Source organism: Natrix helvetica (genome assembly GCF_964273705.1).
Source record: "Natrix helvetica genome assembly, contig: HAP1_SCAFFOLD_262, whole genome shotgun sequence".
Classification (NCBI taxonomy): Eukaryota; Metazoa; Chordata; class Lepidosauria; order Squamata; family Natricidae; genus Natrix; species Natrix helvetica.
In genome coordinates, this window is record NW_028113515.1 from 1 (window position 1) to 24,736 (window position 24,736).

At 44.4% G+C, this 24,736-nt stretch overlaps 1 protein-coding gene across 1 annotated transcript; it reads left to right on the top strand.

The window, feature by feature from the left end:
* Window positions 1–16,719: 16,719 nt before the first annotated feature.
* LOC309382359 (F-box only protein 2-like) lies at window positions 16,720–24,215 on the top strand (the record flags this gene model as incomplete). The annotated part of the gene is made up of 5 exons (XM_081971867.1): window positions 16,720–16,828; window positions 20,607–20,652; window positions 20,893–20,988; window positions 23,318–23,453; window positions 23,890–24,215. 5 exons carry the CDS (start codon window positions 16,720–16,722, stop codon window positions 24,022–24,024), a joined length of 522 nt encoding a protein of 173 aa, XP_081827993.1. The 3' UTR covers window positions 24,025–24,215.
* Between the last annotated feature and the right edge of the window lie 521 nt (window positions 24,216–24,736).

The following is a 24,736-nucleotide window of genomic DNA, read 5'->3' on the forward strand; positions in this document are numbered from 1 at the left end:
AAACATGCTTTTTTTTTTAGTGGCAGGAAGAAAACTACTCTTACTAGCCCCCCCCCCCCCCCCCCCGCAGTTATTTTGTGCCCATTAAGAAAGATTGGGCCAGCCTATCTACAAAACGAAAGACCTTCAGCTCCAGGATGATGGGATTAAGAAGAACAGGACATGATCCTCCAGGACTAAATAGGATTAATCCACTACTATTTAGCAGAAGATTCAGAGCTCGCTAACTGCACAATCTCCTAAGGGCATTTCAGACATTGCATGATTCCCCAGTGCTGTCCAAACGTCAACCAAACCTGGGAACTCAGACAAACACGTAGGATTCACATTTCCTCTTTTGCCTGTAGAGCCAGCTATAACCCCTACATGACCCCATAGGAACCTGACAATAGAATACATGCTCTTGCACAGGAACAGGAAGTTCAAATGCAAAGCCCAAAGAAGGTATAACACCCCCACCCCCACTCTCAACTCCATTTCGTCAGATGACCCAGGACTGCGGTTGGTTCTGTTCATCATTACACCATCTGTCCAATCAGTCTCCATGTTTCCAGTGTCTTTCTCCCAGCTTGGAACTGAACCAGATGGATATTTCTTCCCACAGAAGCAACTTCAAATGTGTATATTTTTTTCTATCTGAACTAGAGTATTAGAATGACCCTTCTGACCCATATATCAAGGTATTCAAGTTGCATTAAGTTATTTTGATATGCAAGACATATTTAATTATCTTTGCATTTTAATATTGGACTTGTTATCTATGTGTAAATTCATATATAGTCAAAGAAGTACCTTGTGCCCATGACATTGATCTGGGACAAACTCAGTTTGCAAACAAATTCAAATTAGAAAAATCTAAAGGCATCCCTAACCCAGAATACACTAGTGATGACTGAGCATTCTTAGCATTGATACAAGTCCGTCACCTACTTGGTGAACTTTAATGGAAAAAAATATCCTAAGGCTATTCAACAAACAATGTTGGTAGAATGTGTTGCATTTGTAATGCATCCCATATAAATAAGCATAATGTCCCAATGAGTCATACCCAGTCAATTAAATATAGAACAATATAGAGAAAATAAACATAAACCCAAATGCACATATATTGATAAAAATAACACAGGCAGCAGAAATTAGAAAGGACATATACATAAGATAACTAAAATAAGATAAGATAACCATCAGGATCTCAATCAGAAGAACTGAACTGGCTTGAGACAAGAACCATATCAAAATCATACTGGTAGCAAAAGATAGTGATGTCCTCCTAAGAAGAACTTAATCAAGGGTCCTTTCTTGAAAAGGCTCTTTGGTTTTTCAGAGTTTTATATTCTTGATGGAGAACGAGGCGTCAGGACTCATTGAGGTACGTGCAACAACTTTGGTTAGAACAAAATAACTAGAACGCAAGGTATCAACAACTTCCGCACCTTGCTCTGTTTGACAGCTATTTAGACGGGAGCTGTCAAGCAGAGCAACCAAAAGCCTGTTTCCAGCCCGGTGCATCTTAGCCAATAGGTGTGAGCCTTTGGTTGCTGGGCTGTCAGTCGTAAGTCGAGGACTTGCAGTTGGTCGTAAGTCGAGGACTTAAGACCGGTCGCAAGTCAAGGACTTTACAGGAGATTGAGCATTTTGGATTAAATAATCAACACAGCGTAGTCATTTCGTGATGTAGAAACTCAGTTTCCTGAAATGGCCCTTTCAGCCTATTTAATAGGAGGCTGCTTTTGATTGAATATGCAGAAAATATGCACCCCTAATGCTTCATTTAATGAATGTATAGGAAACTCCTTCTTTTAATAGCACTAGAAATTTAGATATATTACATAATTAAAACTTTCTTTAGTCAGACATTGATACCATAATAAATAACCGTATTTTTCGCCCTATAAGACGCTCCGGAATATAAGACGCACCCAATTTTAAAGGAGGAAAATCTAGAAAAAAAAGATTCTGAACCAAATACTATAGTAAAATATTTTATATCAACTGTATAAAGTTAACAGCAGTTTAAGAACAATTTTATGTCAACCATGTAACACAGGGGTGTCCAAACATTTTTCAAAGAGGGCCAGATTGGATGAAGTGAACATGCTGGAGGGCCGAACATTTTTCCGAACATTCTTTGAACAATAACAATTAAATGCAAATGAATTATTTTATGCCAAGTTAATTGCAAATGGCATACTTTTCATTTCATAACATTAAGATCAACTGACAGCTGAGTTTTCACAATGTATCCATCTTTTCCCTGAAGACTCGTGTTTAGTACATTCAGATGCTTTCTTTCCTCTTTCCTCTTACTTGTCTATCCTTCCTTCCACCCTCCCTTCCTCCTTCCCTTCCTTCCTGCCTCCCTTCCAGTTCCCTCCTTCCTCTTTCCTCCTGCCTGCCTGCCTTCTTTCCCTCCTGCTTATCTATGCTTCCTTCCTTCCTTGCACCTCCCTCCCTCCCTTCTGCCTGCCTGCCTTCTTTCTTCTTTCCCTATCCTCCTATCCTTCCTTTCTCCCTCCCTCCTTCCCTGCCTCCCTTCCAGTTCCATCCTTCCCTCCTTCCTTCTGCCTCCTTCCTGCCTGCTTGCCTTCTTTCCTCTTTCCCTCCAGCGTGTCTGCTTTTCTTTCCTTCCTTCCACCTCCCTTCTGCCCTCCTGCTTTCTTTCCTCTTTCCCTCTTACTTGTCTATCCTCACTCCCTCCTCCCCTCCTTCCCTGCCTGAGCGGGCTTCTTGCATGGCCCCAGCCCTCCAGCCGGTGGCTCATCTAAAACTTTTAACTTCCCAATCTAGCGTTCTCCACCCACCCACCCCCAATCCGCCCGGATCTGTCATGCAGCAAAGAGATACAGTAGCTGGGCGCAATAGCAGCAATAGCAATAAGCAGATCCGGAGAGATTTGGGGTTGGGGGTGGAGAACGCTAGATGGGACACAATCAAACTTGATTCAAAGGCTTTCGCTCCTGAGATCGGTGCGCTGCCATCCAAAATCGCTGCAGCGCCCGCTTTACCTGCCGCTTCTCGGGCGGTTCCAGGCGGCAGAGATCGTAGTAATAGCATTTTGGATGGCAGCGCACCGATCTCAGGAGCGAAAGCCTTTGAATCAAGTTTGATTGTGTCCCATCTAGCGTTCTCCACCCCCAACCCCGGAGAGATTTGGGGTTGGGGGTGGAGAACGCTAGATGGGACACAATCAAACTTGAAATGCAGAAAATGGGTCAGTATAAGCTTGTTCACGTGCCCCCCACCCATCCTTGCCTGCCTTCTAAAGCCCCCATGTAACAAGCTTAAAGAGTTGGCAAAACAATTATCTTTGCAAGCCCAGTGAAAATTGAGCCATATGCCTATTCATTTGTCCACTGCTAACAAAGTCTCAGGAACAATTTATTCAAAGTAACCTTATATCAGACAATAATTTTAGCACAAAATTTATTTTTTTGTACAAAAGAAATGCTAGTCCCTGTCAAATATCTCAAGTCTTATTTTTAAGAGAATAGAAAGTGGTTCTTTTGTGTCCCTGCTAAAACAGTATTTTATAAAAGTCTGTTTAGCTTTTCACATATACTGCCAAAAGAATTTTTAGTTTGTGGCTTCTTGCAGTTATGACTTCCATCTGTTTCCCTTTATTCGTTTATCATTCCGGATTCCAGTTTTCCCCTTTTGGTTTTGGGATGGTATTTTATAGAGATTTTTTTTTAAAATAATCTCTGGTAGATTAGATTGAAAATGTATGCAATTATATATTTGCAGTTAAAAGTTTTTGTGACGTTTAAGGTTTGAACTTCCGACTTTAGAGAGCCTGGGAACTTTCCCCTGTGCGTCCCACCCCCAAAACTATCTTTAGAATGGACCACCAAACTTCATTCCTCTTTTCTCATCCTTTCGACAGGAGCTTCTTAACGCTTTTTCAAGACAACGCAAATGTATTCTGCATACGCTTTAGATAATTATAGAAAACGACTGTTTGAGTGTCTCTATTTCTGCAGGTCTGTATGTGTCTATTTGAGTGATATATAAAATCTCTTAACTAATTAGACTTAAAACTTGATTTTTAGCAAGTAAGTGACAGCTTCCAAAAGTAGGAAATTGCCGTTTTCCTTCATAGGATGATTTTTTTTAAAAAATATCTTTTGCTCTGGGTTCTCACATTCCCAAAATAATTCTAACCTTCTCTTTATTTTCCTTCCTCGCTTCCTAACTTCCTTCCACCCTAACTTGCTTCTTTCATCTTCCTCCCCCTTTTCTCTCCCTCCTTCCCTAACTTTCTTCCTTCCTTCTCTTTCATCCTCCTTCCTCCCTCCCTAACTTCCTTCTATCCTAACTTCCTTCTTTCATCTTCCTCCCCCTTCTCTCTCCCTCCCTCCCTAACTTCCTTCCATCCTAACTTCCTTTCTTTCATCTTCCTCCCTCTCTCTCTCTCCCCCCTTCTTAACTTCATTCTCTTTCATCTTCCTCCCTCCCTTCCTATCTTCCTTCCATCCTAACTTCCTTATTTCATCTTCCTCCCCGCTCTCCCTCCCTCCCTTTCTAACTTCCTTCCTTCCCCCCTTACTTCCTAACTTCCTTCCATCCTAAGTTTCTTCTCTTTCATCTTCCTCCCTCCCTCTCTTCCTCCCTTCCTTCTTAACTTTCTTCCTTCTCTTTCATCTTCCTCCCTCCCTCCTTCCCTCCCTTCCTAACTTCCTTCTGTCCTAACTTCCTTCTCTTTCATCTTCCTCCCTCCCTCCCTCCCTCTCTCCCTCCCTTCCTCTCCTCCCTCCTCACATTCCAAAAATAATTTCAACCTTCAATGTGGTAAAAAAAATGGTCTGGGGGTTTTTTTGGTCAATAAATGTTTGCCATCTTAAAATAATAATAATCTCTGGTAGATTAGATTAAAAATGTATGCAATTATATATTTGCAGTTAAAAGTTCAGACTAGGACATTGAGCTGCATTGTCCCACAGAGTGAAGATTCCATCTTTGAAAATTGTGATAACTGCTTACTTTATAAATCTCTTTTTATCTATCTTTTAAAGTTGTTTTAACTAGCGGTTATTATACAATCTTCTAAAAAAAGCAATCCCTTGTCAATTATATATTACATGAAGACATTTATCTGTCTTGAACAAGTGCTAATAAATGTAATATTAATTGTCATTATTTATTCTTTGCAGAACTAGTCCAGAACATTTAATATGATATCGTCACTATAATCATTTTGTTTTGTGGCCCTTTTCCCTTACAAAGAAAAGCTCCACCCTTTTTCAAGTATTTTAAAAGGAGATGTTCCACCTATCTGATCCGATAGCTCTTTCTACGAATGAATAAGGAACTATGCTGGAATAAACATTTTGATATATGGTTTCAAATTGCACAAATATTTTCAAGTATAAACATACCAGAAATTTGTTTAATAAAATTATGATGCTGATGATACCATTACTTCACATCAAATATGCTTTTTTCACAGATACAGACCACTTCATTAAAAAAAAAAATCCAACATGGGTATTTTTTTCTTGGTTAATTATAAATAGTATAATAATAGTATACTATTAATACAGCTATCAAGTTATGGTTGATTTTTCTCAAACTGCATATACCTCAGTGTTTCCTTACGTTAAGTTTCATCTCTGTTTTGTTAACTTTTACTTTAGGCTGAGGAAATCATCCCTAACTATTATTTATTTATTATGAATGTATTTATTTATTTAATTTATATCTTACTATCCATAGTGACTCATGACAGCTTATAAATTTGCAGTGGATCTGGGCTTTTATTATGAATGACTTGAAGCTATTCAATGAATATTGTTATTTCATGGCTTTTCTGATTATTTATAACTCAATGGGAATCTCCTAACTCACTTTCCAGAGTGCAGAATGCTGAGTCTCATACATGTATTTCAATACTCTCAAAAAATTCTGACTACTTGGTGTTAAAATCTCCATATTTTCAAATCTTGAAAATATGAGGATGTTCTGTACAACTATAGTTATATTTTGATGCTTTGGCCAACACACAAGACCTTCCATCTCGGTTCAACTCAGAATCCTAAAATATAGCAAATATTCTCTACTTCAAAATTTCCAGATAGTGAAGTCACTATAATCATTTTATTCTCATGTATTTGGGGGGTGGGTGGGTGGAATCTGGAATATGTGCATTTAAGTACCTACAGTTCAAATGTTTTTTAATCTAACAGTCTCTGTTAACAAGAATGGATAATACTAATGTAATCATATTCTTACAAAATATTTAAACATTTTGAATCTAAGCAACCATAATTTTATATTGCCATGCCTAGTACCACTGCTAATTACTAAATACAGTAAAGTCCCAGAAATAGAAAATTGCATTACTGTATAAATTGGTAACTAGAATTTATACTAGTAATTGTATAGTAATGCAAGTAATTGCAATGCTTTTTAAAATAAATGTTTGGTCCAACTTGCAGGATGTTGAAATCATTGATTGGCTACCTACATGATCTAAGATCTTGGTGCCAAATTGGTTTTTATTCAGTTTCTCTCATTTATTCATGACTACATTTCAGTTCTGTTTGAAAGCAAAATAAATGGCTTTCTGTTCATAAAGATGGTATGAGCGACCTGTGCATTCAGCAGCAGATGTAGCCGCTCCTATTTGCAAGCACTTCAGACTTAAAAGAGACATAACTGCTACCCAACTGACAATGCCTGCTAACCTTTGACCCCCTGTAACCCTTTTTGAAGCAGCAACTAATAGTTACTTGGACCCAGCCTATAATACCCTGACTTCAGCCACCCCTTCCTCAACAATGTCCTGATCCATACCGTGTTTCCCCGAAAACAAGACAATGTCTTATTTTCTTTTGATCCCTGAAATAAGTGCTTGGCATTTTCGGGGAAGTCTTATTATTTTTGAGGTGCAGTAGGCGGCGAGCGTGGTCACTTCATGGCTGTTGCTGTGTTGCAATATTTTTGGAGAGAACTTATTTTCGGGGGAGGGCTTATTTTACTGCATGCACTCAAAAGCCCGATTGGGCTTATTATCTGAGGAGGTCTTATATTCAGGGGAACAGGGTACAAATTCCACACTGATTTCTGTTTTCATAGTCCTTATGTTATTACAATTATTCATATCTTGCTTCTCAAGATAATAATTTTCCCAGGTGACTTACTTGGATGAATTTTTTCCTTCGTCATGGCTAGCCACAGTTAAAAGACTTTAGGGTTGTTGTTTCAACCTCTGGGTTGGGTAATACATTTCCCAAGGCCTTTAATTAAAGGAGAGGTGGTAAACCTTGTTCCGGCTCACCATGGGGGCGGCAGATGATGCGTAGCGGTCTTTCAGTGCGCATTGTAGGGTTGTCCATACGACAGCCTCTACGTCTTCTGGGGCAATCAACATCTGTGCCATCTTATAGATTTTCATTCCATAGTAAGTTAGGAATAATGCCCGCTTCCTATTGTCTGGCCGGTCCTGGTAGTCGTTGGCTTCCAGGAACATCTGGAATCACTCCCTGTACGTGGGCCAGTCCTCCGTCTGTGGGTTAAAGATCGCTGTTGCAGGGGATACTTAGGATGACATCTCGTGTTGTGGTACAGGGTCTTGGTCCTTGTGCAAAATGGCTGCTTGTCCAATAAGGGTTCTCAGGTCCCTTTGTCCGTCATTTCCAGTGTTAGATCTGCGAGAAGCAGCAGGCGAAGGGCGCGAGTGAGTTTCAGCACTTTTTATTGCAAGAGTTAGTGACTGCGCTCTGCTGGCTGGGCTGCCAGAGTTCGCCTTTTAAGGAGCTCCAGCAGATCATCTGGCCAATGACAGTTGTTTAGACTTCCCGGGGTTTGGGCAACCAATCCTCAGTGAGCATGTGAAAACATGTAAATTTAACAACGTCCGTCCGTCCGTAACAATCACAATTCACAATTACTTTTCTACTGTTGCCAAAATGTTTGCTTTACTAATAAAAAAAAAAAAGATTTCTGCAACATTCTAAAAAAGTCTTCCAAGTCAAATTAACATGCTAGTTTAAAAAACATATAATAGATTAGTCAAGGAAATATTGCCACAAATTTAATTCTCTCTCCCCCGCCCCCGCCTCTCTCTCTTTCTGTTGTATGAAACCTCTAGGAAACAGCTCACTATTATCAAAAATCAAACTTGTTAAGGAATATCCACAAATCACATAGACAAGTACATTTGAAAAGCATAACAACAAAATATCTCAGGCTAAACATCCATGTATCTGATTTCTTAATCATGTATATTTTATAATGTACAGTATTAATATTTTGCAATATAGAATATTAGCTTTGTATCAGTGAAACGAGCAGTAGTTCACACATAACTCTTCATATAAGTAATCTGCCAGTTTATCTTTGTCCATTATAATTTCAATTTAGAATCACCTTTATTTGTGTTCCCTTTAGCTAATCCATATGTCTGTTTATTTTATGTCACGGCAAGAGGCCACCCAGTGCTAAAATCTGCTGATATTCGAATTGCTGGTGCTTTAGTTGCCACAGCCATACGAGAGAGAAAGAAGAAGGAGCAAACGGAACAAGAGGAAACACATATGTTGGAAGAGAGTGACTAAGTCAGGAAGCAAATCACAGACAAGTGAGCCTTACAACAACATCCAACTGAGTTAATAGATAAGAACCTTAGTTAATTGTTAAGAACCTTGAGTTAATAGATAAGAGACCTTAGTTCTAACTTCATTTTCCTCTAACGGAAATTTCCAATGTTGTAATGAAAAGTGTTTCATTCTTAAAGAAGATAATAGAAATATGTCTCCTTAGACTCTAGGGGGCGATACTTAAAATCCCTATATGCATAGGACCAATATAAATAAATTTTAAAACCTGCTTTGTAAAACAATTTCATTTTATTTCTATGAATCATAATGCCTGACACTATATTATTTTGCTATATAGTGATGCAGTGTATGATATAGTGTATGACAATATACTCATCTTATAACTGGGATAGCATTTTTTTTAATCTTCAGAGCTCTATTGCTGCTTTTTGATCTCAAAAGTCTTGTGTTCTTTAATATTTTTTTAAAAAAATAGTTTATTTCAATAACGGTTGTTCCTTTTCAACAGATTCCCACTGAGCTGTAACTGGGTCCATCAGAGTTGTAGGACTACTGCTGTCATCTTCTTGGGGCATAATGACTCTAGAAAATACTGAGATGCAGACATTTTATAAGACTGCTGCCTACATTTGGAAACAAAAGCAAAAAAAACAAACAAACAAACCCAAACTCAGTAAGGATGGTAAAAAATATTTTTTCCTTTCCATAAATAAATTGGCACTCAATCCTCATCAACGAGAAAGAAATGTTGGCTATGCTCACTGAATGTCCACTGTTGTTGTTTTTTGCCAACTACTCAATGAAAGTCATCGCTTATATGTAAATGAACTGTCAATGGTTTGCCACTGTTGGCAATCCCTGGACTGTGAAGGGTATGTCTTAGTAAGAACCAAAGCTCTTCACAGACTTTGATTTACTGGAAATAAAATAGAAAAGTCCTCTGGGACATTCAGATAAAATGTCTAGACAGTAGCAATATATCTGGGGCTTTTATTATAGCAAAACTGCAAATTAGAATGGAGTGCAGAGAAAGTTCCTGTGACCCAACTGAGTTCAAACACAGTGCTTCTGGCTGACTTTTTTTCCCAATGCTTAAATCCATAATAGTTCACTCCAAATACAAAATAATGGATGCTGTTTCAGGGATTCAAAGCAGAGGTGGTATTCAGCCGGTTCAGACAGGTTTGGGTGAACCAGTAGCAGAAAGTTCAAGTAGTTTGAAGAACCGGCAAATACCACCTCCGGTTGGGCCGCTATCCCGCCCCTGTTGTTCCCTGTCCTGCAGTCCCTTGTTTTTTAGCTCAGCTGATTCACGCGGCAGAGCAGATTGCTGAGCGTCAACTGAGCTGAAAAATAGCCCAGCTCATCAGTGCTGACGCTGAGGGCAGTTTTTGAGTGCTGCGCGGATGCACACAAAGCGCTCTCTCATAGAACCAGTAGGAAAAGATTTGGAGTCCCACCACTGATTCAAAGCCACCGTAACTTCTATATCTTCCCCTGGACTTTCCAGAACTTTTTATCATCTCATTAATGCTATTTCTCTTCAGTGTGTAAATTATCCCATCACAGATAATAATTCCCACTTTATAATACGTGGAATTTAAGGAATATACTAATTTAAGATGTTGTTGTTTCATCACTGACAGAAATGCAAGTGCTACGAAATTCTTTTTTAAAAAAAAAAAATAGGAGGAAAAAATACTTGAGAAGAAGTCGAGATTCACATGATTGGGCAAATTGAAACATTAGGATTAGATTTTACCAGATGATGAAAAAGTAAAGCTCTAAAACTAAAACAGAAAGTGCTCTTTTTGAAATGTGTTCATGTTGCTTTTTTGATATTTCCCTTTGCAAAAGTACTTGTACTTCAAATGTCCCCTTATATTTGTCAAGAATTTTAAGTCTTGGCAGAAAATATTGTTGGATTATGCCAAAACAACTGGCAATATTTTCTAGATGCTTGTGGAGGTTGAATGACAGTCACATGCAGAACTGACTGGAAATTCATGGTCCAGTCAGACTACTGCATACTTCCAGCCCTCCTGGGCTATATACCAATACAGAATGATCTATCAGTCACTAGTTATTGCCCCCATTCTGTATTGTGCAAATATACAAGTGTGTATATAAACTCTGGATCCAGATCATTGCTCCTGGCATCCCAGCTAGAATTTATGGGAGTTCTTATCCAAAAACATTAAAAGGTTAATAGCATGTAACTTTCACTAACCTTCTTTAGTTATACAGATTTGGTATTGATAAGATAACATTGATAATGAAAAAATGTACTGTAGATAATTTTACTTTTTCACAAATGGCTTTTAAATTTCTCTGCTGTTCTACATGTGGGTGTGAATGTGGTACATATATCAGTACAAATACATATGCAGGTGGGATTTGAATCAAGTACTTTTTAAAACATCAGTATCTACCACTATCACCCTATTTAAAAATGAGGAGGAAAACATTTATTGAAAACGTAGCGTTTATTCTGAAATCAGCACAAACATCGTTATTGTCAGAATAAATTGATATTTGCAGTAGTACTGGAGCAGTTGATTGTATGATGCCTCCACAAACAAGAACCAAGAAATGTTGAATGCTGAAGTAAGTCACTAATGTTGCAGGTGTAACCTTAGTTTACAGGTTCCCTGTCAAACAGTGAAGCTTCTAAACCCGGACTGTTTTTCTCCAAGATTAACAGATTAAGTGTGACAATTTTTAAGAAGTAACTGTTTAGATATTCAATCTTTTTTCTTTCCTGTATTATAATCGATTTTTAAAATAACAACTGATATTTTTGATAATGTGTAATTGCTCTGGGGAGATGCATTTTAGAAGTGTGGTACTGAAAAGGAAAGAATTCCTTCCTTCCTTCCTTTTTCTTCCTTCCTTCCTTATTTCCTCCCTCCCTCGCCTTCTTCCCCTCTCCCATCTGTAACAGGACTTTAAAAAAAATTGCAGTGGTGCCTCATTGGGGAAAAGGCAGCATTTTCAGAGGTTCATTGCAGAGAAAGAAAGAACGTTGGTCTTACCTGAACGTGTCTTTTCATTGTAGTAGGGGGAGTGGTCACGTGTGGGTATTCTCATAGCCTGATTGGTCCAAAGACTGAGAGCAAACGCTTAAATACTCCTGGCTTTCCTTTCCTTCCCAGTTCCTCGAAGGCGAACAGCAGAACTGCAACAATAAACAGAAACAACACAACCTCCCTCCCCAGGGGGACCCCGGGCTCCCCTTGGCCCCAACATCAAAAATAGGGCGGGTCGTGACCACTCCCCCTACTACAATGAAAAGACACGGTCAGGTAAGACCAACGTTCTTTTTCCATTGTAGGAGGGGGAGTGGTCACGTGTGGGACATACCAAAGCCCAGTCCCAAGGGAGGGATAACTTAACCAATAACTATGGCCCAAGGGGAGTATCTGCTACCACCCTCTGTAACACTCTTCTCCCAAAGGCAGCATCCGCCGAAGCGAACAAATCCAGACGATAATGTCTGATGAACGGTGTCGGGGACGCCCAAGTGGCGGCCCGACAAATGTCCTCAAGGGGGGCCCTAGTGGCCCACGCCGCCGTAGTCGCGGCACTCCTAGTGGAATGGGCAGTTATCCCTGAGGGGACGGGACGCCCCGCTGCCGCATACGCCTCTTGGATGGCCTGACGCAGCCAACGGCCAATAGTGGCCGAAGACACCCTAGCCCCCAAGGTCCTGGGTTGAAAGGACACAAATAAGGCCTCCGACCTGCGGAGTTCCGCCGTCCACCGGAGATAAATGCGCAAGGCTCGACGGACATCAAGACGGTTCCAGAGCCGTTCCCTATCTGACAACGGCCCCGGACAAAAGTCCGGCAGAACAATCTCCTGAGCCCTGTGAAACGGAGTGTTTACCTTCGGAAGAAAGGTAGGGTCAAGCCGAAGCACTACCCTATCCGAATGAAAATGGCAGAGGTCATCTTTGGATGATAATGCGCCCAGCTCCGAGATACGCCGGGCGGATGTAATCGCCACAAGAAAAACTACCTTAAGGGACAAGAATCTGAGATGAACCGACCTAAGCGGCTCGAACGGGGCCTCCGTTAAGGCTCTGAGGACCAGGGGCAGGTCCAACGTGGGGAACCTGTGGACAGGGGGAGGCCGGAGATTAGCCGCCCCCTTGAGAAACCTCTTGATCAGGGGAAGATGAGCTAGCGAAGAGGATCCCAGTCCCCCCAGAACTGAAGATAGAGCAGCCACTTGGCGCCGCAAGGTGTTGTGTGACAGACCGTTCTCTAAGCCCTTCTGCAAGAAATCTAAGACATTAGGAATGGTGGCTCTAGTCGGAGAGATCTGATGATGGGAGCACCACCTCACGAACGCGTCCCAAGTCGAGTTGTAGATACGATTTGTGGACGGACGCCTGGAAGCCTCGATGGTGCGGATGACCCCCGAGGACAGCTGAGCCGCCCTCAGCAACCCCCGTTCAACAACCATGCGGTTAGATGAAGCCACTGGGGCTCCGGGTGGATCAGGACCCCCTGGCGCAAGATCACCTCCTCCACGGAGGGGCCACCGATAGCTGGGTGAGATCCGCAAACCAATGTCGCCTGGGCCAAAAGGGGGCCACCACTATGACCAGAGCCTTCTCCGCCACTACCTTCCAGATAACCCCCGGGATGAACGGAATTGGGGGAAAGGCATACAGGAGACCCGCCGGCCACCTGCTCCTGAGAGCGTCCGTCCCCTCCGCCCCCCAGGATTGAAAGCGAGTGAAGAACCGGGGCAGATGCGCGTTCATCGGAGACGCGAAGAGATCCACTAGGGGCGCGCCAAACCGCTGGCAAATCCTCCGGAAGAGGTCCGGATGGATCTGCCACTCGCCATTGTCCAGAGTGGCTCGACTCAGCCAATCCGCCTGATGGTTGGAGAGGCCGGAGATGTGCTCCGAGACCAAGGACAAGAGGTGCTTCTCTCCCCAGGCGCCCAGCCGCAGAGCCTCCAGCCAGAGTGCTCGAGACCGCGTGCGTCCCCCCCTGACGGTTGATGTGAGCCTTGGTGGCCACATTGTCCGTCAGAAGGAGCACGTGTCGGCCCTCCACCGAGGACCGGAAGTGTTGGAGTGCGAGCCTGGCCGCCTTCAGTTCTAACCAATTTATGTTGTGGCGGAGGTCTGTCTCGGTCCACCTGCCCTGAGCCAGGCGGGAACCCACCAGAGCTCCCCACCCGAACAAGCTCGCGTCCGTGGTGACTGTCACTCTGTCCGGCTCCCAGAAAGAACAGCCCATCTGGATGGCCGGCGACGTCCACCACCACAGGGAGGTGTGCACCCCCGCCGGGAGGCGAAGGGTACGGAGCGAGTTGCTCATCCGGTCCCTCTGGAACGGAATGAGCTCCCACTGCAGAGGGCGGAGGTGGAGTCTGGCCCACGGAACTATCCCAATGCACGATACCATCTTGCCCAGCAACTGTGATAACGTGAGGACAGAAATGGACCGATTTGCGCGGACCTTTTCCGCCAGCTGGCGCAACCCGTCCTGACGGTCCTGAGACAGGCGCACCACCCCCTCCTCCGAGTCTATCACCGTCCCCAGATGAAGGATGTGAGTGGAGGGAGACAGATGGCTCTTGGGGAAGTTTACTGAGAACCCCAGGGACTGAAGAGTCCGGATGGTGAGCTGGAGGTCTGAAATCGTCCGCGGAAGGGACACCGCCTGGACCAAGACATCGTCCAGGTAACATTGAAGTCTCACTGGGACAGCCCGAAGGTGCGCTGCCAGTGCTGCCAGCACCTTCGTAAAGGTGCGGGGGGGCGAGGCCAGGCCAAATGGAAGAGCCCTGTACTGATAATGTTGGTCCCCGTGCGAGAACCGTAAGAACCTGCGGTGAGACAGGAAGATTGGGATGTGAAGATAGGCCTCTGTGAGGTCTACCGATGCCAGGAAATCCCCTTTCCTGATGCCCTGAAGAATAGACTTGAGTGATGACATGTTGAAGCGTCTGTACACTAGGAAACGGTTCAGACGTTTGAGGTCCAGAATTGCTCGCCAACCCCCCGAACTCTTCGGGACCACGAACAGGTTGGAGTAGTGGCCCAGCCCCCTTTCTAACCGGGGGACTAACTCCACCGCCTGAATGTCCAGGAGATGTTTGATTGCCTGATCCATCAGGCGGCGGCGCTCCAGGCTCCGAGACGGAGGGAACGACCTGAAGGAGTTCGGGGGTGTGGAGAGAAATTCTAACCTGAGTCCTTGGCGAACTGTGGACCTCACCCATGTGTCTGACGTGATGTCGTCCCAACGATCCGTGTAGAGGGACAGGCGGCCGCCTATGGGACGACTCGGGTTCGAGTCACTTCCCCCTATGGTACGGGCGACCGCCGCCCCCCCGAAAGGGCTGCCGGTATTGATGCTGGAACCTATTCCGGTCCTGATAGGGCTGCCGTGAAAACTGTCTGTCTGACCTGAAGGAAGAAAAGCGTTGGTGATGATCAAACTCAGATGCTCTATAAGACTGCCTGTGGTAAGGATGAGACCGGTTCTCTGACTTTTTGGTAGAAGACGGGAGGACCTTCTTCTTGTCCTTATTTTCGACAAGAATCGGGTCGAGAGCCTCCCCAAAGAGGTTGGGGCCCTTGAACGGGGCGGCCGCCAGATCCCATTTAGCCTTATTATCTATCTGCCAATTACGCAGCCACAGGAGACGGCGAGAAGTCACCGAAGTGGCCAGGGCGCTGGACGCGAACTTCACTGTGTCCAAAGTCGCATCAGCGGAAAATTCGGCAGCCGCAATGATCTTCAACAGATCTTGGTGCAACCGTTCGTCCTGGATTGGAATGCGATCCTGGAGCTGGTGTAGCCACATGACCGTAGCCCTGTTGAAGTATGACGCAGCAGCTGCCGCCTTAATGGCCCACGCTGTGGCGTTAAAGTTCTTCCGTAAGGTAAGTTCCGCCCGTTTGTCTTCGGGCTTCAACTTATCAGCCGCGTCCCCAGACACCACTGGGGAAGAAGATACCAGGGCGGCCACCGGGGCGTCAATGGAAGGTAGCTGAATGGCCTTCGCAAAGGTCTGCTCCACATTATAGAAGCGACGGTCATTGCTCCCGGGGTTAGGGAAATTGGAAGGGCGAGACCACTGATTGGTCAGAACCTCCATGAACAAAGGGGGAGCCGGAATCTCAGCCTTGTTAGTGGCCGTGTTGGAAAACATGGCCATATCCGGGTCCCTTGGAGGAGGAACCGTAGGGTCACCTGTGCCCACCTTGGTGGTCTTCCTAGCTTTGCTCAGAAGGATCTTGAACATGGCCGGGTGAAAGAGACCCTTGGGCGGAGGACTCTCGGCCCTAGCAGTCTCCTCATCCTCAGAGAACCCCATACCTTGGGGATTCTCCTCCCCCAGGGCTGAGGCCTCGCTTACCATAGACGGAGACGATGCCCTGTACTGAGACCTAGCAGAGAAGGAGCCCCTGTCTCTCTGTGCAATGCCCCTAGTAATAGCAGTCGAAATAAGCCTCTTAATGCTTTCTGGGAGGTGCTCCAAATCCTCCCCCCCTCCATAAGAAGAGCTAGGTCCTTGGGGGGCCAGCCTACGTGAGGAAACAGGTCCCCTGGAAGTTCCCTCCAAGGGGTCCTCCTCATCCCCCCTTGCTAACCTTGGTGAGATAGAGGGGGAAGGAGAGGGAGACCCCCTCCACCTGGAATATCTACGGGACCTGGGTGGAGACACAGAAGGAGATGAGGGGCTGAATCCTCTGGGAGAGGATTGGAACGATCTAGGCCTGATGGGCGAACGAGACCTGCTGGCTGAGGCCCGCCCCGCAGACCTGGCCCGCCTTTCAGCCCTGGCAAAGGTCTTTTCCAATGCCCTATGCCTCCTTGCCTCCTCCCAGGTGGAGGCCCTAGAAGGCCTCTGGGCCGTCCCTGGAACACCCGAGGGATCCCCAGCCTCCTGGCTTTGCCCCCCTTTTGCCGGGCCTTCGGCCTGGCCCTGGGGAAGAATCGCTCCCTTTTCCATCACCTTACTCACGTGTCCAGGAGACTGGAAATCGCGATCAGAAGGCCGCTGTAGGCCCTTTCGGAACCTGGACCCTTGTTGCAGCAAGGCCTCTGGCAGGTCACCCGCCTGTGTCTAGGCCTCAATGCTCCCCAAGTCCAATGGCAGCTGCACGCACGTGGCGTGATTCAAAATGGCCGCCAGAATCAAACGCGGCAAAGAAAAAGGCCGAAAAATCGTGTTCCGGCTCTCCGGCCTCCAGCTGCAACAGAAAACGCTCGGCGGCACCCAGGGGCCTCGCGGCAGGCCCGCACGCACTCCCCCCACTCGCCTGCACGCCTCAGCCTCCAAAAACGCCTCCCCGAGCGAAAAACCGCTCGTTCCGGCGAGCAGCGGCTTCTCTAGCCGCTGCTGACTCCACGTGGCACCGAAGGCTCCGTCTTAAAGAAAAAAAGCCTCGGCGCGGCTGCAGCTGCCCAGAGCCGGCACCCCCGCAGTCCCGGGAGTCGGGCTAGGCTCCGCGCTCTCAGAAGGGAGGCAGGAGGCCCCAAGAACCCCCCCCCAAACGTTTAGGGCAGAAACTGTCCCTCTGGGCCACAGCTGCAAATTTAAAATTGTTGGGAAACAATTTAAAATGCCCAATTAGCCAAATCCAGACCAAATTAAAGTAAATAACACAATAATTCCTACCTACACACAGATTCTCAAGTGACTGGACCAAAAAGACTGAGAGGAACTGGGAAGGAAAGGAAAGCCAGGAGTATTTAAGCGTTTGCTCTCAGTCTTTGGACCAATCAGGCTATGAGAATACCCACACGTGACCACTCCCCCTCCTACAATGGAAAAGGAGTTTATTTTAAAAATCTCCTCCTCATGAACTCTTGTGCCACTCCTAAATTTATTTTTTTAAAACAACTTCTGTTGAAGCTATAGGTAAATATAAGTGTCTCAAATTAAACCTAGTTTGTGATTGAATTTATTTATTGGCCAGAAGTATGTTTATGTATACGCTGACATATGAATCTGGTGTAACCAATAGTAACAAACCTAGCCATGAACATCTGCCTGCATCTCTTTAGCATATATTTAATGAGTGAGTATATTTTAATACATTTTTATTATGGGCATCTTACTTGTGTAACTAAGTTTGAATGGGTGAATAGATAGAATGTAAGTAGAAATGTGCCATTGTTAGTAGGACAGATTGGGCGTTATATCCCACTCAAACATCAGCCTCTTCTCCCCTTCTGTCCTTCCAGTTGTTAATTCTGTTTCTTGAAATAAAAGCTTTTTGGCTTCTACTGAATTCTGTAGCTATGTTTTCTTTTTAGGCAATTACTGTCTATGTTACTACTTATATTCATCTGAGCTGGTAAGGCATGAGATGGGTTATCTATACAAGTAAGATATACTTGATCAGGTATATACAATAATGATCACCTAAATGTTCTTCGAACTCCGGTACTTGGGTACATTCTCTAATGGTAACAACAATTTGACAACAAGAGGAGGTGGTAAGATCCCTTTTGTATGCAATAAACACAGGTGATACTATTTTATTTATTTTATTTTTATTTTATTAAATTTGTTAGCCGCTCCCTCTCCACAAAGGGACTCGGGGCGGCGTGCAATAAATAAAAACACATATTATAAAATTACACATTGTACGGAGGAGGTATAAAACACAATACAATATTATAATAACATAGAAATATTAAAATAAGTTAAATTAAAACCCCAATAGAAATTACAAGTTTAAAAATTGCCAGGAGGAATAAAATGGAGCTATGGTTGAGCCAGGCCTGCTAGTTGAAAAAGGTGGGTCTTGAGTTTTGAACGGAAGGAGCGGAGGTCGATGGTAATCCTAATATCCGGGGGGAGGTCATTCCAGAGGGCTGGGCCCATCACAGAGAAGGCCCTACTCCTGGGCGCCGCCCTCTGGCACTGCTTAGTGGACGGCACCCGGAGAAGTCCCTCTCTGTGAGAGCGGATTGGTCGTAGGGATGTATGGGGCAGGATGCAATCCCGCATGTAGCTAGGTCCTGTGCCATGGAGCGCTTTGAAGATGGTAATCAATACCTTGAAACGCACCCGATAGACCACAGGGAGCCAGTGCAGCTCGCGCAGGAGAGGTGTTATATGGGAGTATCTCGTATTCCCCGTAATGACCCGCGCGGCTGCGTTCTGGACCAGCTGCAGTCTTCGAGTGCATCTCAAGGGAAGCCCCATGTAGAGAGCATTACAGTAGTCTAGGCGGGACGTCACCAGTGCGTGAGTGACTGTGCGAAGGGCATCCCGGTCCAATAGGGGGCGCAATTGGCGCACCAGGCGAACCTGGTGGAACGCCCCCCTCACCACGGCTGCCACATGGTCATCCATGGACAGCCGGGCATCCAGGAGGACGCCCAAATTGCGCGCCCGTTCCATGGGGGCCAGTTGCTCGCCCCCAATGGCCAGTGTTGGAATTAGCTGGTTGAACCGGGGGGCCGGAAGCCACAGCCACTCCGTCTTGGAGGGGTTGAGTTTGAGTCGGTTGTCACCCATCCAGACCCGTACGGCTTCCAAACACCGGGACATCATTTCAACGGCCTCGTTGGGGTGGTTCGGGGTGGAGATGTACAGCTGTGTATCATCAGCGTACAGATGATATCCCACCCCAAAACCACGGATGATCTCACCCAGTCATTTGCTGTTTATTTTTTATTCTGGATTTTTGCATGGAGCATGAGGTTGAATTTGAAGACCAAAATGAGCCTTAAAATATGTTTCTGTGAGAGTATGTTGTACAGAGCCAAGTCTTTACAGTTTGAAGAGTTTGCATTTCAAATGGACTGTTCATAGTGTTTCAGCCATAAATTTGGATTCACATTCTTCATGAATTTTAATTATGATTATGTGCCATCAAATCAGTGTCAATTCCTAGCAAACACATGCATAGGTTTAGAACAGAATAACACAGTTGGATGGGACCTTGGAGGTCTTCTAGTCCAACCCTCCTGCCTAGGCAGGAAACCTTACACCATTTCAGACAAATGGTTATTCAAAATCTTCTTTAAAACCTCCAGTGTTGGAGCATTCACAACTTCTGGAGCCAAATTGTTCCACTAATTAATTGTTCTGTCAGGAAATTTCTCCTCATTTCTAAGTTGGTTCTCTCCTTGATTAGTTTCCACCCATTGTTTCTTGTTCTACCCTCAGGTGCCTTGGAAAATAGCTTGACTCCCTCTTTTTGTGGCAACACCTGAGATATCGAAACACTATCATGTCTCCCCTAGTCCTTCTTTTCATTAAACTAGACATACCCAGTTCCTGCAACCGTTCTTCATATGTTTTAGCCTCCAGTCCCCTAATCCTCTTTGTTACCCTTCTCTGCACTCTTTCTAGAGTCTCCACATCTTTTTTACATCATGGCAACCATTTATTCCTATCATGCATGATGTGTCTGATTTCCTGAATAATTTCAATTTCCATGGCTTCCCTCTTTGGTCTAATCTTGTGGAAGAGACTCAGGATCCAAAGATGGGGGTTAAAAAAAGCTGAAATATTATTTTCCTTTCCCAGTTCAATCTTCAATTCATCACTTGAAGTCTGACTTTTGTTTAAAGTAGCGATAGAAACAGTTGTAAACCAGCCAATTTCAATACTTTTATAATTGATCAGGGGGAGGTTTACATTTTTTTAAAAAAAGCATATTTTGTTATTCTTGATAATAACTTGAACATTTTTCTACAGTACACAGTCTTATGGTTTTTTATTTACCCTACGATTAATTTTCAACATTCAATTGGTCAACAAGAATTCCCAGCTTCTGCACAACCTCACCCTTGGCTACAACATCCATGACAATTATTTGAACCCTTTACGCACTTCAGATGCCTTGCTGGACATTCTCTCCACTGGAGAAGCCAATGTCCCCAACTACGGCTGTGGAAGGAAGGAGAACCTTCTGGCTCTTCTTGATGGAGCTAGAAGGGACATCTCCATTCAGGTATCAACAATAGCAGGCATCTACAAAGTCCCACAGGTTTGTGTGTGTTTTTCTCTAACTGGTAAAGTGAGGAGTGGGGGTGGGGGATGAAGATTTCCCCAGGGAGGAAGTCCCCACCTATTTTGTGTCCTCTTTTGAGTAAGTCCATTTTGCCCATCTTCTGGGCAGCTCTGGACGGGGGCGGGTGGGCGTGTATATGCTGTGATGTCCCCAGAGCTCAGGGAACTCAAGGGGAAACCAAAGCAGTTTGCTTTCCTTTTTTAAAAAAAATCAAGTTTCTAGTCCTTGTGGTCAAAAAAGAAAAAAGAAAAGAAAAGGGATGCCAGACCAGGAAGCAACAGGTTTGATCCTTTTTCACGTGACTCTTTTGCTCCTTAGCTGGTGCAGCAAATCCCAAATCATCGACCTTCAAGCTGAAGGCTACTGGGAGGAGCTGATGGACACCATCCAGCCCAAAATCGTAGTGAAGGACTGGTGAGTGGCCAGAGGTTCCCGAGCCCCCCACGTTCCTCCCTGGGTCACCCCTTGCCTCCCAATTCCCCTTCCTCAACTCCTACTCTCAAAACGACGCTTTAGAGTACTGCACACCAGAACAAGTAGACACAAGTACAGGTTTTTTCCCCGAATGCCATCACTCGGCTAAACAATGTTATAATGAAAGTGTTACGAGTGTGCAGAGATGGACAAATTTACAAAAGGAATAAAAGAAAAGGAGGAAACAGAATATTATATGGCAGTGATGGATAACCATTTTTGGCTCCAGTGCCAAAAGCAGGGGGAGCACCGAGGATTCATGCGCGGGCGTGCCACACCCATAATGCTATGCACACGCGCACAAGCCTCCCCCCCTTTCTAGGAGCCTGGGTAGGGTGAAAACAGCCCCCCCCCAGAGGCCCTCCAAAGGCTTCGGGAGCTTCCCTGAAGCCTCTGGAGGGCGAAAAACGGCCCTACCGGGAACTCGGAAGTTCAGGAATGGTGACTTCCGGTTTCCTTGTATGGTCGTTATTTGCCCTCCGGAGCCTTCAGGGAAGCCTCCTGAAGGCTCCGGAGGGCGAAACACCTCCCTACGAGCAAACCGGAAGTCCGTTATTGAACTTCTGGTTTGCCCATAGGGCTGGTTTTTCGCGCTCCGGAGGCTTCAAGGAAGCCTCCGGAGGGTGAAAAACGGCCTAAAAAGAAGGCCCAAGTCAATTGGCCAGTGTGCGCATGTGCACTGGAGCTGACAGGGCAACGCCTTGCGTGCCCTAACAAATGGCTCCGCATACCACCTGTGGCACGCGTGCCATAGGTTCGCCATCACGGTTATATGGCATGGAATGAGTGGTACAAATGGCTAGAGGACAGATGTAGAGCTTAAGGAAAGGCTAAATGAAGACGACACAGGAGTTAGAAATTAGCAATGTAGAGATTTAGATGAACAATCTCTGTATGTATAAATGGAATAAAGGATTGTAAATTAAGGAAGGTATATAATAGTATCATATGTATAGACAAAGAGAAACTGTAATAAGGTGAGGAAGAGTACATTTACAATGGGTTTATACCGAGGTGGAAATGTTGTACAGAAGGAAATTTTGTCTTTTTTTAAAAAAAAAAAACTGTTTAATAAAAATCTTTATTTTAAAAAAGAACAGTTTTTCCCCCGAACGCCATCACTCTGCTAAACAAATAATTCTCTCACCACTGTTAAGCTATTTACTAAATCTGCACTACTATTAATCTTGTCATTGTACCGATCACCTATCTCCTCCCACTTATGACTGGAGGACTGTAACTTTGTTGTTGGTATCCTTATGATTTATATTGAGTGTTTCCTAGTGTGATTTGATTGCTTATTTGTACTTTATGACTATCATTAAGCGTTGTACCTTATGATTCTTGACGACTGTATTTTCTTTTTATGTACACTGCGAGCTTATGCACCAAAGACAAATTCCTTGTGTGTGCAACCACACTTGGCCAATAAAGAATTCTATTCTATTCTATTCTATTCTATTCTATTCTATTCTATTCTATTCTATTCTATTCCATTCCATTCCATTCCATTCCATTCTATTCCATTCTAGTCTATTCTATCCTAATCCTAATCCTAATCCTATTCTTTTTTTCTATTTTCTATTCCTTATTTTATTCTATTCATTCTCTATTCTATTCTATTCTATTCTATTCTGTTCTTTCTATTTTTATTCTTTCTATTTCTATTTCTTATTCTATTGTATTGTATTCTTTACTCTGATATTCTATTCTATTCTTTATTCGGATAGTCTATTCTTTATTCTGATATTCTATTCTATTTTATTCTTTATACTGATATTCTATTCTATTCTTTATACTGATATTCTATTCTATTCTTTATACTGATATTCTGTTCTTTATTTGGATATTCTATGCTTTATTCTGATATTCTATTCTATTCTTTATACTGATATTCTATTCTATTCTTTATACTGATATTCTATTCTTTATTCTATTCTATTTTTTATACTGACATTCTATTCTTTATTGTGATATTCTATTCTATTCTTTATATTGATATTCTATTCTTTATTCTATTCTATTCTATTCTATTCTATTCTATTCTATTTTTATTCTATTCTATTTTTATTCTATTCTTTATTCTGATATTCTATTCTATTCTTTATTCTGATATTCTATTCTATTCTATTCTTTATTCTATTCTATTCTATTCTATTCTTTATTCTGATATTCTGTTCTATTCTTTATTCTGATATTCTAGTCTATTCTTTATTCTGATATTCTGTTCTATTCTTTATTCTGGTATTCTATTCTATTCCTCCACCAGGTATGCCGCTCGGTGTGATGCTGGCTGCCTCTACCACCTGAAGGTGAAGCTGCTGTCCGCTAACGAAGACACAGTGGCCGAATTTGAGAGCGAAACCATTGCGGTCCCCCAGGACAACGAGGGCGAGTGGGCTGAGGTTTGTCCCTGGGAAACCCCCCCCCAAAAAACAAAGTAAAGGGGGAAGAGAGAAGGGCTGGCCAAGTCTTGTTTTCCGGCTCCTGTTCCCAAATCGGACTGGGACCCTGCTCCCTACCCCATCTCCTGGGCCAGGTGTGGGTTTCTGCCAAACACTACTGCCATTTTGCACGCGCGCTGGACGCGCAGTTCAATTAAAACTGTTCTGTGCATGCGCAGGACTAAAAAACAAAATGGCGACGATGACGAGGGAACCTGTTTGGGGGTGTGTGGCAGGCCTGAGTCACTGCCAGTTCTAGCGACCCAGTCCAACATACCACTAACGGTTTGGTAGGAATCCACCACTGCCTTGGGCAGAGAAAAGGGGGCTGCAGGAGCGATGCGTTGAATCCTCTGCTCTTTCCTCTGAGTTTTCTCTTTTCTCTCCCTGGCTTAAGATCACTCACACCTTCGCCGATTACGGTCCCGGCGTGCGCTTCGTCCGTTTCGAACACGGCGGTCAGGATACGGTGTTCTGGAAGGGCTGGTACGGCGCCCGGGTGACATCCAGCACGGTGATGGTGGAACCTTAGCCCACCATGCAGCAGCCTGGCCCCTCTGCAGGAAACCCTTGCTACGAAAACGACGCCTGGGAATGGGCAAATATCACATGAAAAGCAAAAAAAAAAAGAAAAGAAAAGAAAAGAAAAAGGAAGTCCCATTCATTTAGCCAGCAAAGAAAGACTCCTTGGCCATTGTTTAGCCGAGCATCCTTGCATATACGTTTGGCCAATGCGTAAATAAATCCTGTTAAAAAAAAAGTTACAGCTGTGGCTGCGAATAAGAGAAACAGCTCTCCAAAGTTGGAGGGGAAGGAGAGGGAGAGAGAGGGAGGGAGTGAGGGAGAGAAAGGGGGAGAGAGAGGGAGTGGAAGAGAAAGAGGGAGGGAGAGTCGGAGGGACAGAGAGAAAGCGAGGGAGGAAGGGAGAGGGAGGGAGAGAGAGAAATAGATGGAGGGAGATAAAGAGAGGGTGGGAGGTTGAGAGGGAGAGAGAGGTAGAGAAGGAGGGAGAGAAAGGGAGGTAGAGGGAAGGAAGGTGAGTGGGAGGGAGAGTAAGAGGGGGGAGAGTTGGAGGACGGAGAGAAAGAGGGAGAGGGAGGGAGTGGGAGGGAGAGAGAGAAAGAGGGAGGGAGATAGGGAGGGAGAGAGAGGGAAAAAGGGAGAGAAAGAGAGGGGGAAGAGAGAGAGGGAGGGGGAGAGGGAGAAAGGGGGAGAGAGAAGGATGGGGAGAGTAAGAGAGGGAG